We start from the raw sequence: 19477 nt of genomic DNA on the forward strand, positions 1-19477 counted from the left end.
AAGTTGTAAAATCCACTTAAATTAGTACAAATTTATTAGACTCCAACATTTATTTTTAATATTAAGTTACAAAAAATTGTGCATTTAACAACTTAAAAATAAAATCTTAATAAAAGGTATATTTTAAAATAACATAAATTTTGGTAAATTAGTAAAAATATTTCTAAATTTTACTCCGCTCAGAGTAAGAGAGCTTATGCTCAAAGTGGACAATATCATACCATTGTGAAGAGTCGTGTTCGTCTAACATAGTATCAAGTCGTACCAATAGGTTAGTAAATCCTCAAATGTCGAATAAATGACTCCAAAAGAGAAGGAGTCAAGCCTCCTCGAAGGCAGTAAAAAATGACTAAGACTCCAAAGGAGTCGAGCCTCGATAAGGGAAGGCGTACTTTGTTCGGGTGTTGGATGATGAAGTCCTACGTGAGCTAATTTAGGGAATGATCATGTGTTTATAAACAAAGAATACTCTCTCTATTGGTACGAGGTCTTTTGGGAAAGCCCAACTCAAAGTGGACAATGTCATACCAGTAATATCATACCAATACTGGTATGAGGACTTTTGGACTTTTGGTGGGGAAGCCCAAAGCAAAGTCACGAGCACTTATGCTCAAAGTGGACAATATCATACCATTGTGAAGAGTCGTGTTCGTCTTTAAACTTAAAAAAATAAGAATTTTTTTAAAATTTACGAGAAAATAAAAATAACTGGGAATTATATTATGACAGAGAAAAATGAGGTTGCTTATTGATGATCCAATTTCACAATCTTAATCACATTGAGGTATAACATTTGAGGAAGTGCATAAAAATACAAAGCTCTAAACAATCCTACAAATTCTCACTTCTGTGCTCATCTTCTGCATAATTACATGATCCTATTTCGGCCTTACGGCTTCTATGGCTGCTGCTATTCTGGTGTGTTCAATCCTAATTTGTGTACTCTCTTCTTTCCTGTTTCTATGCCTCCTATGATGCTTATTCCATCATATCCATGGAATCAATATAAAATACTTTCTAATCACTTTGCTTGTCTCTTCAACAAGGGTTTTTGGCAGATTAGGACTCTCTCGTCGTTGTTATCTTCGATTTCTATAACTCGGGCATCCCACTTAAGCTGTGTAGTTAGAGTTCGGGCCGATTCGATAAGTGCAGCGGTGTCACGGATTATCACCCAACCCTGTAAAACCAGTGACATCGTCGACATCAACAACAAATGATATCACCATTCGCACGACAATTTTCAACCAATCTAAGATGTGAAATGTACAAGTGGGAAGCACTGAGATCCCACGTTAGTTGGAGAAGGGAATGAAACATTCTTTATAAGGGTGTAGAAACCTCTCCCTAACAGGCGCGTTTTAAAAACCTTGAGGGAAAGTTGGGAAAGTCTAAAGACTATAAACCTTGAGGGAAAACTCGAAAGAGAAAGCCCAAAGAGGACAATAAACGCGTTTTAAAAACCTTGAGAAGAAGCCCGGAAGGAAAANTACTCCTAGAATTTAAGTTGTATTAATAATTATATTTATTTAAATTATTTTAAAAATTATGACATAAATCTTCATAAATAAATAAAATAGAGTAAGAAGTTGTAAAATCCACTTAAATTAGTACAAATTTATTAGACTCCAACATTTATTTTTAATATTAAGTTACAAAAAATTGTGCATTTAACAACTTAAAAATAAAATCTTAATAAAAGGTATATTTTAAAATAACATAAATTTTGGTAAATTAGTAAAAATATTTCTAAATTTTACTCCGCTCAGAGTAAGAGAGCTTATGCTCAAAGTGGACAATATCATACCATTGTGAAGAGTCGTGTTCGTCTAACATAGTATCAAGTCGTACCAATAGGTTAGTAAATCCTCAAATGTCGAATAAATGACTCCAAAAGAGAAGGAGTCAAGCCTCCTCGAAGGCAGTAAAAAATGACTAAGACTCCAAAGGAGTCGAGCCTCGATAAGGGAAGGCGTACTTTGTTCGGGTGTTGGATGATGAAGTCCTACGTGAGCTAATTTAGGGAATGATCATGTGTTTATAAACAAAGAATACTCTCTCTATTGGTACGAGGTCTTTTGGGAAAGCCCAACTCAAAGTGGACAATGTCATACCAGTAATATCATACCAATACTGGTATGAGGACTTTTGGACTTTTGGTGGGGAAGCCCAAAGCAAAGTCACGAGCACTTATGCTCAAAGTGGACAATATCATACCATTGTGAAGAGTCGTGTTCGTCTTTAAACTTAAAAAAATAAGAATTTTTTTAAAATTTACGAGAAAATAAAAATAACTGGGAATTATATTATGACAGAGAAAAATGAGGTTGCTTATTGATGATCCAATTTCACAATCTTAATCACATTGAGGTATAACATTTGAGGAAGTGCATAAAAATACAAAGCTCTAAACAATCCTACAAATTCTCACTTCTGTGCTCATCTTCTGCATAATTACATGATCCTATTTCGGCCTTACGGCTTCTATGGCTGCTGCTATTCTGGTGTGTTCAATCCTAATTTGTGTACTCTCTTCTTTCCTGTTTCTATGCCTCCTATGATGCTTATTCCATCATATCCATGGAATCAATATAAAATACTTTCTAATCACTTTGCTTGTCTCTTCAACAAGGGTTTTTGGCAGATTAGGACTCTCTCGTCGTTGTTATCTTCGATTTCTATAACTCGGGCATCCCACTTAAGCTGTGTAGTTAGAGTTCGGGCCGATTCGATAAGTGCAGCGGTGTCACGGATTATCACCCAACCCTGTAAAACCAGTGACATCGTCGACATCAACAACAAATGATATCACCATTCGCACGACAATTTTCAACCAATCTAAGATGTGAAATGTACAAGTGGGAAGCACTGAGATCCCACGTTAGTTGGAGAAGGGAATGAAACATTCTTTATAAGGGTGTAGAAACCTCTCCCTAACAGGCGCGTTTTAAAAACCTTGAGGGAAAGTTGGGAAAGTCTAAAGACTATAAACCTTGAGGGAAAACTCGAAAGAGAAAGCCCAAAGAGGACAATAAACGCGTTTTAAAAACCTTGAGAAGAAGCCCGGAAGGAAAAGCCCAAAGAGGACAATATTTGTTAGCGGTGAGCTTGGGCTGTTACACTCACAACCTCACAAACATAGCCTCCCTTGAGTATTGGTTTAAAGTCCTTCATTCCTTGTTTCCCATAGAGAGATTGCTAAGTTTTAGGGAGCTCAGCAGCAGAACTTCAACATACTTTATTGGTTATTCTTATTCTTCACCAACACTAGAACTAACAACACTAACTAAAGGAAAGGAAATAGTACCTCTGGACGAAGTAACCGATCAATCTCAATGAATAAATCGAGCATCGAGCACCTCCGCTTCTTACTTGCTTCGAGGGACAGAAGCCCTGCCGCATGCACCAAATCATATGATCTAGGATATGTTGGAAAGGCCTCGCACCTGAATTGGAGAAGGCAACTAGAACGTAAGAACAAAAGAAATTTTCTGCAGCAAACGTCAGATGAGATGCACCAAGTTTAGAAGAATAGTATTACCAATCATGCAATACCCCAATGAAACCTCTATCCATTATCAAGGGAAGATAGTTCGGTCCATCGGTCGGTACCACGTTCATGACNCTAATTTAGGGAATGATCATGTGTTTATAAACAAAGAATACTCTCTCTATTGGTACGAGGTCTTTTGGGAAAGCCCAACTCAAAGTGGACAATGTCATACCAGTAATATCATACCAATACTGGTATGAGGACTTTTGGACTTTTGGTGGGGAAGCCCAAAGCAAAGTCACGAGCACTTATGCTCAAAGTGGACAATATCATACCATTGTGAAGAGTCGTGTTCGTCTTTAAACTTAAAAAAATAAGAATTTTTTTAAAATTTACGAGAAAATAAAAATAACTGGGAATTATATTATGACAGAGAAAAATGAGGTTGCTTATTGATGATCCAATTTCACAATCTTAATCACATTGAGGTATAACATTTGAGGAAGTGCATAAAAATACAAAGCTCTAAACAATCCTACAAATTCTCACTTCTGTGCTCATCTTCTGCATAATTACATGATCCTATTTCGGCCTTACGGCTTCTATGGCTGCTGCTATTCTGGTGTGTTCAATCCTAATTTGTGTACTCTCTTCTTTCCTGTTTCTATGCCTCCTATGATGCTTATTCCATCATATCCATGGAATCAATATAAAATACTTTCTAATCACTTTGCTTGTCTCTTCAACAAGGGTTTTTGGCAGATTAGGACTCTCTCGTCGTTGTTATCTTCGATTTCTATAACTCGGGCATCCCACTTAAGCTGTGTAGTTAGAGTTCGGGCCGATTCGATAAGTGCAGCGGTGTCACGGATTATCACCCAACCCTGTAAAACCAGTGACATCGTCGACATCAACAACAAATGATATCACCATTCGCACGACAATTTTCAACCAATCTAAGATGTGAAATGTACAAGTGGGAAGCACTGAGATCCCACGTTAGTTGGAGAAGGGAATGAAACATTCTTTATAAGGGTGTAGAAACCTCTCCCTAACAGGCGCGTTTTAAAAACCTTGAGGGAAAGTTGGGAAAGTCTAAAGACTATAAACCTTGAGGGAAAACTCGAAAGAGAAAGCCCAAAGAGGACAATAAACGCGTTTTAAAAACCTTGAGAAGAAGCCCGGAAGGAAAAGCCCAAAGAGGACAATATTTGTTAGCGGTGAGCTTGGGCTGTTACACTCACAACCTCACAAACATAGCCTCCCTTGAGTATTGGTTTAAAGTCCTTCATTCCTTGTTTCCCATAGAGAGATTGCTAAGTTTTAGGGAGCTCAGCAGCAGAACTTCAACATACTTTATTGGTTATTCTTATTCTTCACCAACACTAGAACTAACAACACTAACTAAAGGAAAGGAAATAGTACCTCTGGACGAAGTAACCGATCAATCTCAATGAATAAATCGAGCATCGAGCACCTCCGCTTCTTACTTGCTTCGAGGGACAGAAGCCCTGCCGCATGCACCAAATCATATGATCTAGGATATGTTGGAAAGGCCTCGCACCTGAATTGGAGAAGGCAACTAGAACGTAAGAACAAAAGAAATTTTCTGCAGCAAACGTCAGATGAGATGCACCAAGTTTAGAAGAATAGTATTACCAATCATGCAATACCCCAATGAAACCTCTATCCATTATCAAGGGAAGATAGTTCGGTCCATCGGTCGGTACCACGTTCATGACCCATACAGACTTCCCAGCCTCCAACAATGCAGAATTGAAGCCTCCAAAATGAGCGTTCATATCTAGCACATTCCGAAGCATGTTGTATGGTGGTAAAGGATCCTCATCGCCTGGTCTTTTCGGATGATCCGAGAAGATCAATGGTGACAAAAGAGACCAATAGTTCTTTACTGCCATTTTCCAGTTTAGAGAATCATCTGTGAAATCATCTAAAGCCAATCCTGAAACATGCCAACTTGACATGTCAGTGATATGTAATGGGATATCATCAAATCCAATAAAATCAAAGCTTTCCTTTCAACTTATTCGAAGAAACTAAAGCATCGTCGTAATTACCATGCAAAGACAGTTCACTCTTGTTCAAGTTAGCCCTCGAAGGCCAAGTTCTTCTTTCGTTAATAGGAACCCAACGACGACTTTTTCGTCCACCAATGCAGCCTTGGAGTGGTCGATAATATGGAGATTCAATATCGTGACCTTTACCACATATTGGAGGAGATGAATCTGGCTTCCTAGATATAAAAGCAGCAAAAGACAAAATTAGGACTGTAATGTTTTCGTATTGACAAATAATCAAGCAAGACATAAAGTTCGATGCGTTCTGCCTCGGATGTCGTACCGTGAGCTGTAACAATTACTTTTACTAGTTTTCTTCCAGACAACAGTTTCGTCTTGTTGAAAAAGCATCTCCCAGCACAGATATTCTACGAAATCCTGAATGAAATTCCATCTTTTCTGGTTCTCTTTTTTGTGAAGAATTCCCTGAGTGTTGGTAAGTGGCGACGTCCACACGAAATACCCACCGGGCCTCAAAACTCTATCGACCTCGATCAAGTATCTACCATCTGTTTGAAAAAAGAAAAAGATTTAGAAGTTTCCTTGTCAGAATATACACAAAGATTGGACATAATTGACCACAGAGTGCCACACGATATATAGAATCTATGATGTTCTCAAAAACCGAGTTTGTTCTCTTGATAAAATCGATTAACATCAAAGAGTAGCACCCATCAATATCATGGAACGAGGCTTTAAGTGTACCTTTACTATCCCAGTCGACACCGCATCGTGCACAATGAACCATATCATAGGAAAGAGATGGATATGGCAACTGTTTTGAAGTAAAAGAACCAAGCATTGCAGGAAGGCCCCTTTCAAGAGTCAGTTGAACTTGACTGCCAGAAGCCTCGTAATTTGCTATGCACATAGTCAAGAGATGTTTGGAGAAAAGATGTGCTCCAAAGCTTCCATAACCACACCCTATATCTAGAAGGGTTCTTACCTGCAAAATTTTAGGAAGGTGCAACTTCTTGTTAGGTATTCAAACTGGCGTTATACGTTAACATAAATATGTTCCTCAGTGACGTAATTTTCCATGACTCGCTATCTAGCATCATCCGAGTAGACCGCTTAAAACAAAAGAAAATGCTAAAAATTTAAGGCTTTGAAATAAGAATATCCTTGTAAGAGTATTATGGAGTTGACGCTGGAAGTGAAGCAATTTGGATGATCTTTCCCAAACAAAATAAGAAGTCGCATGTAACAGCCAAGCCCACCGCTAACAGATATTGTTGTCTTTAGGTTTTCCCTTCGGGGCTTCCCCTCAAGGTTTTTAAAACGCATCTGCTAGGGAGAGATTTCCACACCCTTATAAAGAATGTTTTGTTCTCCTCTCCAACCGAGGTAAGATCTCACAATCTACCCCCATGCGGGGCCCAGCGTCTTCACTGACACTTGTTCCCCTCTTCAATTGATGTGGGATCTCACAATCCACCCCTCTTTGAGATCCACCGTCCTCACTGACAGCATTGGGATCTCACATCACATCTACAACCATGAAGGATCAATTGAATTTGGTTTCCTTCAAAATGACAGGATGTGCATGACCATGATGGAGCGGCATGTGCATGACCGTTTGTATCTTAGCGACGAAGTATAGAAGACCACAACTGATGAACTGGCTTAAACAGAGCAGTGACATACATACCCCAATTTCTCTGAAATTTGATTCATTTCTCAGCCCAATCATTTCTGCAATCTGGTGAGAATAATCTTCAACACCATCAAACATTGGAGAGGCAGAACGAAAAGATATCTGTTCTTCCTCTAGCATCATCATCCTGTAAATTCAGGAGAACACTTAGTCAAAGAAAGATAATGTGAGCTCAATCTATTGGGGGGTTTTTCAAATGAATTTCTTGGCAAACCTTTTGGTCAAGCTTCCTGAAGAAAGGACCTCCTGTGCTGTGATTTTCACATTTGCTACCCAGATAACATCCCTTCCAGTGGGCCATCTAAGTGGAATCTTGTAATTCAAGGGAGGTTGAACCAAACAATTTTGCCACAAGCCAGGCTCACAATGTCTATCATACTCATCATCTTTTGTATCACTCGAATTGAAGCAAGGAACATAATTCTCAAACTCCGGCAAACAGAATTCAAGCTCTTTCAACCTTGAAGGACCAAGAGAAATCTCCCCTATATCCCAAAGGTCTGAAACAAGCTGCTCTTGGAGTCGCCGATAACCATGGAATATTTGAACTTGGGAAGAACCAGAAATGGAGAGCGTCCACCAAAAAGAACCAGTAAGAGCAAGAATTATAATCAATACTAAACTCAATCTCAACATTTGCAGTATAAATTGCTGCCGACTTCGTGAGTTCCCAACTAAAAAAGAATCAGAAGCAAAGCCATTCTCAGTGCCTCCATATTTGGAAGGGGAAATGTCTGGAAGAAATAGACGAAAGGGACTCCCATTTCCTCCATGATCTGAAGAACCTCTTCTATCCACTTCTTCCTTATCAGTTTTATCCTTCATTTGGGAGTCCCATTTATCATCATCATGACCATGTACCTTCACACCGGACGAACCTCGATGCAAAGGCCTGGACATTGTCTGCCGTGGTAATGCAAAATCAACTGGAACACATAAAATTCATAGAAGCAAATCAATACAAGTTCCAATTCAAATAGGAATACAGAAATTTGCAGTGTAAATCACTTTTCCACCTCGATTTAGTTCAAAACATTAAAGCAAAGAGACCGATTAATTGACACGAAGATCCAGATTTCATCTTTGGAAAGCAACGCGCACTCGCCAGCATCCAAAAAAACATAATTAAAAGAACGAATTCATCTTTTAAGATCCACATCTTCAATTCAAAACATCAGATAAAGAAAACAAGTAGTAACACCAATCGATAACGATTCAAGATCAACCAAACGAGCTACGAAGGAAAATCCAAACATCCTCCAATCAAACAAACAAACAGCACATCAAAGCAATTCAATCAAGAAGATTCAGCAGTAAACAATGAGTCCATAACACAAATTCTTCACAACAAAACATCATTATCCTTCAAACAACACAAGAACCAATCCCAGCTACTTCATCCAGAGTAGAAATTAAACCCAAACCAGCATGAAAAACAGTAAGAAGAATCCAAAAGACAGTACCTCAACTAAAAAGCGAAGTGAACAAGATGAATAGAAGAATAAAAACGGGAAGAACACAAACAAGGCTGAATTGAATATAGAATGAAGAAGAACCGACACCCTAGGCCGCCATTGTCGTCTTGTTTAAGCTCGCAAAACTGATTTCCAATTCTCTCTCAAACACTACTCCATTACTGGATGTGGAAGCGCTCGGATTAAAAGCAGAAGAGAGGAGTGGACTGTGTGTGGAGAGCGGGAGGAGAAGAAAATGGAGATTTCGTACAGATCCAATCACGACAAGCTTGAAAGCTCCCGTGAAGACTAAAAATGATTCCCAATTCCCACTCTATTATATTCTTTTCTAGTAATTAAAAATACTCCATGCATTATTAATTATTTTAATTATTTTAATCACCTCCTTAATTCTTACCAATTTAATACCTTTTTCTTTTAGCTGCAACCTTTTAAATCCCCAATTTCTGTGTGTATTTTAGTCATTTAATAACTACTCATTTTATTAATTATAACACTTCAACTAATTAATTTATTAAATATTTTAATTTTTATAATTTTATAATTTTAATATATTAAAATAAAATTAATAAATTAAAAAAGGACGAATTCAAACGCTAATTACAAAAAATGGGTTTCCGGTCAGCCCGAGATCCAAAAACTTTGACCCGTCTCCCGGAGTTGGTGGCAAAAAAAAAACCGACAAATAAATTATTTTTTTTAATTTAAATTTTAAGACTCCAATATTCTTTTTATTTAACTAATTATAAAGTTTATAATGTTAATTATTTATTTATTAGTAAATAGTAAAATAAAGTAATGGTTTTTTTTTTAATTGAAAGTGAACGAAAAAGGTTATTAATATATTTTTTTAAAAAAAATTAATTGTATAAAATTAGTATAAAAAATAGACTACTTTATTTCAGAGTATTATAATTGGTAATTAATTTTAAAATAGCAAAGGAGATCTAGCATCAATTTTTTTCATTACCGAGGCGGCTATTAATGGCAAATATTGAATATAGTTAACCTTGCCTAATCTCCCTACCCCGTTTAATTTCTTTTTTTATTTAAATTAGTGTTAAATTAAAATTTTATAAATCTAAATTGGTTAATTAAAATTTTAATTTATCATAAATAAATTAGACATGGTAATTTTAAAATATGAGAAATAAAATAGATATAAAGTTTATTCCACGAATACATTTGTTTATTTTATTTTATTTTATTTTTCCCTTTTTATTAAATGGTTTTTTATTTTATTTTATTTTATTTTTTATTGAGAGTTGAAATAATGGGAGTTTGTGTGTGAAAATAGAAGGAAGTGGGACCCAGTAGAGCCGCGTATGAGGTGTCGGTGGGGTGACGTGGCTGTGCACCGACGTGGAAGGAGTTTTCTTTTTTCTATTTTTTTATTCTTGTTTGTTCGAAATTATGAATGAGAGTGAGGTGGCAGTTTGTGCTTTGGTGGACGAAACGCGGGATCCGATTCTGCTTTAAATAATGCCTCTTAAAAATTTATTTATTTATTCTTATGGAATATATAAANGGACGAAACGCGGGATCCGATTCTGCTTTAAATAATGCCTCTTTAAAATTTATTTATTTATTCTTATGGAATATATAAATTCCAAATTTATATTNTTTATTTATTCTTATGGAATATATAAATTCTATAAATAAATAAATAAAATTGACATTTATAATTGAATTAAAGGGTGGGAGGCGGAGAAATTGACCTTTGACTAATAATTTTATAATTTTGGTATATATGAAAATAATTATTCATAATTTTGTTTTCCACATTTTTAAGCACACACCATTATTGCCTAAAACCACTTTTAATGTGCTTAATCATTAATTAACTATTATTATTACTTTCCATTTAAAATATCCATTTTTTTATTGAAATTATTTAAACCTAAATTCACCTAATTCCCTTATAAAAAATATTAATGTATTTTAGTTTATGATCTTAAAAAATATCATTTTAATTTTTATATTTATTTTAGTTTTGATAAATTTAAGTATGCTTACACGATGTTAAATCTCGTTTTAATAAATTTATGATATATATATATATATTGAATTTAAATTCGATTGTCGACTACTAAACATAAATATATTTTTATTGAAAGATTTAAGGATTATTAATTTTAAGTATAGGAAAATGTTTAAATAATTAAACCACGTGGAGTGTTGATTTCTGATTTGACTTTACAGCATTGTTTCCTTTGTTCCTTTTGTTAAACTCCATGTGCTAGATCAAGCGACGTCGTATTAGTCAACAAAATAAGTGGATTTAATTTTTTTATTTTATTTTTTATTTTTCCGACATACATAATGAGGAAACACAAACGGTGTCGTTTACAGAGTTAATGCCGCCTATAATTGGCCAAAGCAGCCGTCGTGGTCGGCTGTCCGCATGAATTTAATTTTTGAAATTGATAGGTAAAAGCATAAATATGGGTTTTATTTTAATTTGAAAAATATTTTAATTAAACCCAAAATTTTTGTCTATAAAATGTATTAAAAAAATTATAATTTTTTATAACCAATTAAAGATATTAAGAATTATTAGATATATTTGTAATATTAATTAGATTTAAATTAATTTTTTTGTGAGGGCAAAAAGGGATAAGGATAATAATGAGAGGCAAAAAGTGGGTTTCTTTGAATAGAAAGCCCAACCTATTGCACAAAAATGGGATGAGAATTTATTGAATAGTACACTAAAAAATAAAAATAATTCATTAATTAATTAATTAATTTAAATATGTACCAAAATGCCCCATGTGTTGTGTTGCTTCAATTTAATTATTTTCCTCAACCTCCCAATAATTTTGTTTGTTTGTCTGTCTGTCTATCAATTAAATAAATAAAACCAATTTTGTGGGATTTTTATTTGTTAATCGTCAACAATTATAAAAATATTGGGTTTTAATATTATAAATATAATATAAAACCAAATATATTTTGGTTATTAAAAATAATAATTAAAAAAAGGACAGCAAATTAGCTGAAAAGGTTTATGCAGATGAGCTAGATTGATGGTGACAATATATGACATTTTTAGTTAGTGCATTGCGGTGGTTCAAAAGTAANAGATTGATGGTGACAATATATGACATTTTTAGTTAGTGCATTGTGGTGGTTCAAAAGTAAAAGCAATAAATAAATAAATATATATATATATATATATATATATTATTTATATAATTTTAAAAATAAATAATAAATCACACCTTAAACTTTCAAGTGGATCGATTACCTCTCTAAATTTACAAAATCGTTAAAATTAATCCTAATTTTCGTTTCAAAAATCAAAATTATATTTTTTTTTTATTATTACAATTTATAATTTTAAATTCTTATCTAATAATAAAATGGGTAAAATTGTAGCAGTTCTATAATTCAAGTCGAGAGTTTTTTTTACGGTAACCGTCATAATAGTTTTATATATGTGGTTTGTGCAATTTGCAATGAAAGACTTAATGGTAAAAATTTTGTAATTGATCAAATGAAAAATTTTAAGATAGCATTGTAACGGTCTAATTTACGAGTAGAGAAAGTTTAGCTGATTNTGTAACAGCTCAAGCTCACCGCTAGTAGATATTGTCCGCTTTAGCTCATTATGTATCGTCAACGAGCCTCACGATTTTAAAACACTTCTGCTATGAAAAGGTCTCCACACCCTTATAAGAAATTTTTTCAACCGATGTGGGATCTCACACGATAGCTATAAAGATCAAACAACGNTTTCGACATATAGATTCAACGAAAAAGTCAAATATTTGATTCAGTTGACTCCGGAAAAAAAACACTCACAACTACCATTATATTGGAGAGACCACGACACGATACAAGACAAGGCAGCTGCAAAGCATACAAGGTTACAAACAACACTCACTTTCAAATGTTGTAGTGTTTATAATGGCCAATTATAGCCTTTGCCCTTTGTGCCTCTAGAGCCCCACAAACAAGCCATCCCATTTGGATGTAATGGAATTTTGTATATAAAAACGTCTTTTCGAGACATAACAGTACAAATAGGATTAAGCAGTCATCGACGCCGTGGCACATTTGATCTATTTTGATTGAGACTGGAATTTATAAAAGACATAGCATAAGTTAAACCGTCAAACAAATGAAAAAAATTAGGATGGAGTCTGTTTTAGTGAAGAGAGCCGTGAAATTACAGGAAGACGTGTTAAGCTAAAACGAGTATTTATTTTTTTCTCGATAATGTAGGGTTTGATTTGGTTCGGTTCGGTTTAATTCGGTTTATTCTTTTTCTAAATAAATGAGGTGAAAGAAACATGAAAGTACACAACAAAATGAGAAATTAAGGCGTAAATAAGGGGTTGGAAATGTCCCACATCGCCGCATTTATTGACAAACTTACGAGAGAGCCTTCTGAATTTTGACTATAAAAATCATTCAATGCTTCAACCAACCACATTTATGAAATCACTTCACCCTAAACCAATAATTTTTTTACCTTTTTACTTCCAAGATCAAATGGGGTAAAAACAATATTGTTTTAAATCCGACATTCTTCTGAAATTACTGCCTTGGATGTCGGCGGTGAATATTAACCGTGTCTGAGCCCAAAACTAGGCCCAAGGATTTAATGAAAGGCCCAATGGATCGTTGTAAATGAATCGAGTCCGGGAATTGTTTGGGCTGTCGAATGGGCCCAAGCTCAAAACAGATGAATCTTATTGGGCCCTAATGATGACCGTGAAATGGACTACCGCTAGCAAACTCTTATTGGGCCCTAATGTCCATCTTTTAAGTTCAACAAAACCCGATACATAACCGCTCAAGCCTATCGCCAGTAGATATTGTCCGTTTTGACCCGTTACATATCGTCCTTGAGTCTCGCGGTTTAAAAACGTGCATGCTAGGGAGAGGTTTCCACACCTTTAAAAGGATTGCTCTCCAACCAATGTGGAATCTGACAATCCACCTCTCTTAGGTCTCAACATCCTCGCTGGCACACTATCCTATGTCTGACTCTCATACCATTTGTAACAGCTCAAGCTCACTGCTAATAGATATTGTCCGCTTTAGCTCATTATGTATCGTCAACGAGCCTCACGATTTTAAAACACGTCTGCTATGAAAAGGTCTCCACACCCTTATAAGAAAATTTTTCAACCGATGTGGGATCTCACACGATAGCTATAAAGATCAAACAACGGAATAATTTATGAAGGAAATATATTTAACAAATCACTTTATAAAAAAGTGATATCTTTCCATATAAGATATAACCATATAATAAACAATGAAAGTTTAAATAATTAATCACTAGACGCATGTTATGCATCTTCGAGCAATCATTATCATATCCTAAAGCCATTCACTAATTTCCAAACCAAAACATTTTTAATTTCATCAAATTTAAATAAATATTACAATATTATTAATTTTTAATTTCGATCAATTATTTAATTTTTTAGTTAGATTCTAAAGAACAAAGAATGTTACTGTTTCGACTGTATTGTTTTACCTGATGTCACACAAATACGAACATTTTTAAATTTTAAACTTTAAAATAAATAAATTAATATTGAAAAGTTGTATTTATAAGTGTAATTTTTTTTAAAATTAAAAAATAAACAAAAAATCACTGAATTTAAAACTATACTTTGATTTTTTTTTTTTTTTTAATGGCGTGTTTGATGGAAATCCAGCTCATTTTTTTGTGAGAATGCCACGTGTAAATTTGCCAGTTCACGAACATATATGTTCCAAACACCTTTGCTTTGTTATTTATTTATTTATTTATTTACTATAATTTAATTATCTGGATATAATATAATATATAATATTATTATGGAGCTAGCTGTTTCCTCGTCTCTCACGCTGTCCCCAACCTCCGATTATGACCCTTCTTCACAAAGCTTCTATCTATCTTACCAAACCAAACTAAAAAATATTTATAAAATTAAATTAATAAAAATAATCATTAATTTAACATAAAAATCTTTATTTAAAAAATATTTTTTAAACGGTAACAGTTTTAATGGTACATGTATAATTAAATTTAACTGTTAATATCTGATTCCGAAAGAATTTTATTGCCTTAACGTTCGACTCTTGTTAGTAATATTTGCACAGGTACTATACTACTCGATTCGAGATACTTCAAACCCTAAATTACAACTTTAACGGGGCGGGAGACGAGATTTGATTACACACGCTCGTTGAGGAATGATTCTTTTTTAAACCTACGAAAGGATGCTTCTCTGCTTTTTATAAGAGAGCACGTGCCAGAGTTTCATTACCAACCCTGTTAATTCGTACCCAAACACAAACCCAGTCCCATAAATATGAGTAAGCTAGTTCGAGAAGGCTTGTATTAAGTTAGAAACAGTAACATCTCAAGTATATTGTTGGCAGATATTGTTCAATTTAGTCGGTTACATATTGTTATCAAGTCTCACAAATTTAAAATACGTTTGTTCCAAAGTGTCTGTAAATTAAAAAATTTAAAAGAATAAAAATCTTAATTTTTTTTTTTATTGGGGATTTTAATGGTAAGACAGAGAAGCAATTGTCTCACTCACCTGTCATCTTCTATTACATCACCCACCAACCCACTTCTTCCACCTCCCCATCCAGCAAATTAGAGTTTGCACCTGTCGGATTTTCTCTCTCCTTTCTCTCAACCTATCAAAATTATAACAGCCATCACCAACGGCTTCAACCCCCTGCCAGTGGCATCATTTTTCTTAGCTACTTTCTTCTTCTTCATCCAATCCAACCCCAAAACTGCTGCTCGGTCGAAGAACGTATTCAAACCCGAGAGCTTTTTAGAGCCTCTCGATACATATCTATATCTATATCTATATCTATATTTCATGCAGAAGAAGCTTCGTGTTATCGACCATGTCGTACCCACATTACCGATCCCAATTCGGAGATACCACTTTCACTAAAGTGTTCGTCGGTGGGCTAGCTTGGGAGACGCCCACCGACGAAATGAGGAGATATTTTGAGCAATTTGGCGACATTCTTGAAGCTGTGATTATCACCGATAAGAACACCTCCAAATCTAAAGGATACGGCTTTGTAAGTTAGCCTCGTAATTATTTAAGTTTTTGAGTTTCGGGGTGATTTATATCATTATTCAGGTAACGTTTCGAGACGCTGAATCTGCGAGAAGAGCTTGTGCTAATCCAAACCCGATGATCGATGGGAGACGAGCTAATTGTAACATTGCTGCAATGGGTCGGCCTCGGCCTTCGCCTCCACGAGGTCGGTATTTTAGTTTATCTCTATCGTTTTTACCACGATTGTTGTTTATTCAAATTTTTGTTTTGGTATTCAGGACGAGGGCAGGGTGGCGTAAACCCCTATCAAGGAAGTACAATGCAGGCAGCACCATCTTATAGCGGAGTCCCGCCGCCGTTAAACCAGCCACCGCTTCCTCCGCTGCCCCCTGTCGTTTATTCACCATACGGGTCAGTCAAGTTATTCTCGAATTAGAAAGTTGGGTAGAAATCGTAAAGATTAAATTGAAATCAAGGATTAAACTAAATCAAATATGCGATTATTGATTAGATAAACAAAAGATTAAACGGGTTTAGAAATTGGGTATGAACAGAAATATATGGACCCACTGTTTGCTTGTCTTTGAAGTGTCAACCTCTGCATATCTCTATGATAGTATGATATTGTTCACTTAAAAAAAAACGCTCGAAATATACTCAATTATAAGTTACTTATCGCTCGATTTTCTACGTGGGTCTAGATTGATCTACGGTTTCATTTGGAAAGAAAGAAAGGGTGGTCACAATGGGTCAAAACCATTTATGTGATATCCCACAACGAAAGAAATCTGTCACTAGCAGACGTGTTTTAAAAACCTTTTTAAAGGGTGTGAAAATATATGGTAACGGTGGGCTTAGGCAGCGAGGTCAGCCCCACCGACCAATGGACAAACCCAAAACCAATACAACTGTAACACCAATCAATGTGTTTACAACTGTCCCAAAAACAAAACTGAGTCCCATTTGAGCTAAGGTTCTTCATAAAAAGAATAGAGATTTTCCACTAAGCAATTAATTCCCACCCCAACCCACTTGGTTCTTTTTTCTTGGCTTTGCAGATACCCAACATACACTCCTGATTATGGCTACCACCACCAGCACTACCAGCACCACCAAGTGAGCCAGCCTCCATTTCTCTTAAAATTATGCATTATTTTTCATTGCGGCATTTACTCAAACACTTGGCGTGCATGCGCGTCAAAAGTCACCATAAACCCTAACTAACTTATAAAAAGCATTGAATTTTAGCAACCACTGTACAACCCATATTTCTATGGCTATTCATTACAATCCCCCAGAGGAGCATTTCCCAGTCCTTCGCAGTCGCATCAGCCCCGTGTACCAGTTCCTCCTTATGTGTACTATCCTCCTCCCGCCGCCGCCGCCGCCGCCGCCGCCGCCGCTCAGTTTGAAGGCTCCTTCAGCTATCCTCCTCCTCCTCCTCTGATACGACACCGTTTTGCCTCCACAGGTACGAATTTCTATCTCTTTTTATAATTTTTGGAATTATATATGAACAATAAAAAAGACATCTGACAGGAACAGACAAACAGATAAATAGATTATTATTATTATTATTATTAATATAAGGTAAAAAAATAAAAAAATAAAAATAAAAATGGGGGCCATGTGGGTAAAGAGCTAAAGCCATGTGAGTGAGCTGTCTGGGCCAATGCAATTGTTGAAAGGAAATTGATGACAGAGTAGCATTTCATTATATAGACAGCTACGGCATTCCCCATGTGTGGTTCAGTTTCCAACCTATTACTATTATCAACCTCTTTCTCCCGGTATCCCCTTTCGATGTGATTGATAGTTTTGTATTTAGATCAGTCTTAGAGGTCACCCGACACGACCCCTCTTAGCCAATGTTCGAATTGGCTGATGATAAACTTACACGATATCTATGTCATGAATGTAAGCGTAAGATTTCGCTGAAACACTCTCTCTAGTAGATGTGTTTTAAAAACCGTGAGACTGACGGTCATATGTAACGAGTCAAAACGGACGATATTTGCTAACAGTAGGCTTGAGCTGTTACAAATGGTATCAGGGTCAGACACCGATCAGTGTGTCAGCGAGAACGCTGGCCCCTAAGAAAGTGGATTGTGAGATCCCATATCAGTTGACGACTATACATTCAGCCTTAAATGAACAATATCTGCTAATGATGAGATAGAACTATTACAGTAAAGNGCTTGAGCTGTTACAAATGGTATCAGGGTCAGACACCGATCAGTGTGTCAGCGAGAACGCTGGCCCCTAAGAAAGTGGATTGTGAGATCCCATATCAGTTGACGACTATACATTCAGGCTTAAATGAACAATATCTGCTAATGATGAGATAGAGCTATTACAGTAAAATTCGGTAAAAATAAAATTTTATTATTGATTATTATTTCGGTAGCTGTGTCCAGTTGTCTTTCAAAATGGACCACTTCCAAATTCCATGCTACCAACCTTTTCTAAGAATCTCATCTACGCGCGTATACGGGTTTATAGTTGGACTTTTTCCGACTAACCCGATATTTGAGATTGGTTGGTCAGCTAGTCTCGACCTGACATAGTTCACAACCCAATCAAAAACACCCAGCTTTCTATTTTAGTTGGTCGGGTTGATCTAACAAAAAAAAACTCCGACCCACGAACTAAACCTACAAAAACATTACCTAACCCTCAATTTTTATAGTTTTAGTTGAGTAGTTTAAGTTGTTTNTGTGTCCAGTTGTCTTTCAAAATGGACCACTTCCAAATTCCATCCTACCAACCTTTTCGTTTTGGGTTTGATTCAGAGATACACGAATTGGGTTGTAAAAAATTTTAAGAATCTCATCTACGCGCGTATACGGGTTTATAGTTGGAATTTTTCCGACTAACTCGATATTTGAGATTGGTTGGTCAGCTGATCTCGACCTGACATAGTTCACAACCCAATAAAAAACACCCAACTTTCTATTTTAGTTGGTCGGGTTGATCTAACGAAAAAAAAAACTCCGACCTACGAACTAAACCTACAAAAACATTACCTAACCCTCCATTTTTATAGTTTAAGTTGTTGGAGTTTTATCGTTAATAAATTACAATAATTAAATTACGTTAATATTAATATGTATTAATGATGGGTTTCAGATTCACAGACATCTCAGCAAACTCCTCCAGAAGCTGAAGCTGTTACCTCTGAAACGTCAACCACCTGAGAGAAAAATTCATAAAAACCAAACCAAACCAAACCAAACCGAACCGAATTATTGGTTCAATTTCTCATGAAAAAAAAACCCAAAAAAAGAAGAAAAAAAAGGTGGAGATAGAAAATTGTATAAAGTTGACTACTTGATCGATTTGACCGTCTTTTTCACCCATTTTTTCCACTTTTTTTTTTTTAATTATTATTATTTATTCCATATTAATTTTGATGGATTTTTTCATCCGCTTAATTGTACTCGAGTTAGGATTTTAATTTTTATTATAATTTAACGTGTCAGAGTGGAGATTTGAACATTTAATTTTTTAGTCGAATATATATGCTAAAATTANTTTAACGTGTCAGAGTGGAGATTTGAACATTTAATTTTTTAGTAGAATATATATGCTAAAATTNATATATGCTAAAATTAATTAAATAATTCAGAGATTTTTAATAGAGTATTAATTTTTTTATTTAATTAAAAAATATTAAAAAATGTCTTTAATTTTATAGGAAAATTATTAATGGCATATATTGATATAATATA

The 19477-nt window shown here is 35.2% G+C and overlaps 2 protein-coding genes across 5 annotated transcripts; one reads left to right on the forward strand and one right to left on the reverse strand.

Annotated features, from left to right (window-relative positions):
- Positions 1–2309: 2309 nt before the first annotated feature.
- LOC111796974 (probable pectin methyltransferase QUA2) lies at positions 2310–9001 on the reverse strand. Of its 4 annotated transcripts, XM_023679810.1 has the most exons (10): positions 8692–9001; positions 7443–8154; positions 7223–7355; positions 6277–6517; positions 5855–6080; positions 5572–5747; positions 5224–5456; positions 3542–3612; positions 3308–3446; positions 2310–2766 (listed from the first exon to the last, which is right to left on the reverse strand). In XM_023679810.1, the coding sequence occupies exons 2-10, from the start codon at positions 8126–8128 to the stop codon at positions 2608–2610; spliced, it is 2064 nt and encodes a 687-aa protein (XP_023535578.1). In that variant the 5' UTR covers positions 8129–8154; positions 8692–9001; the 3' UTR covers positions 2310–2607. The 4 variants fall into 4 exon arrangements, with proteins under 4 accessions (XP_023535578.1, XP_023535580.1, XP_023535576.1 ...); XM_023679812.1 differs by lacking the exons at positions 2310–2766; positions 3308–3446; positions 3542–3612 and adding exons at positions 3921–4377; positions 4919–5057 and having other exon boundaries at positions 5153–5456; positions 8789–9001; XM_023679808.1 differs by lacking the exons at positions 2310–2766; positions 3308–3446; positions 3542–3612 and adding exons at positions 3921–4377; positions 4919–5057 and having other exon boundaries at positions 5153–5456.
- A 6291-nt stretch (positions 9002–15292) lies between these two features.
- Positions 15293–19153, forward strand: LOC111796573 (RNA-binding protein 38-like). Its single transcript, XM_023679248.1, has 6 exons — positions 15293–15765; positions 15828–15951; positions 16025–16157; positions 16805–16862; positions 16995–17217; positions 18876–19153. The coding sequence occupies exons 1-6, from the start codon at positions 15583–15585 to the stop codon at positions 18941–18943; spliced, it is 789 nt and encodes a 262-aa protein (XP_023535016.1). The 5' UTR covers positions 15293–15582; the 3' UTR covers positions 18944–19153.
- Positions 19154–19477: the final 324 nt, after the last annotated feature.

Source organism: Cucurbita pepo, chromosome LG06 (assembly GCF_002806865.2).
Source record: "Cucurbita pepo subsp. pepo cultivar mu-cu-16 chromosome LG06, ASM280686v2, whole genome shotgun sequence".
Classification (NCBI taxonomy): Eukaryota; Viridiplantae; Streptophyta; class Magnoliopsida; order Cucurbitales; family Cucurbitaceae; genus Cucurbita; species Cucurbita pepo.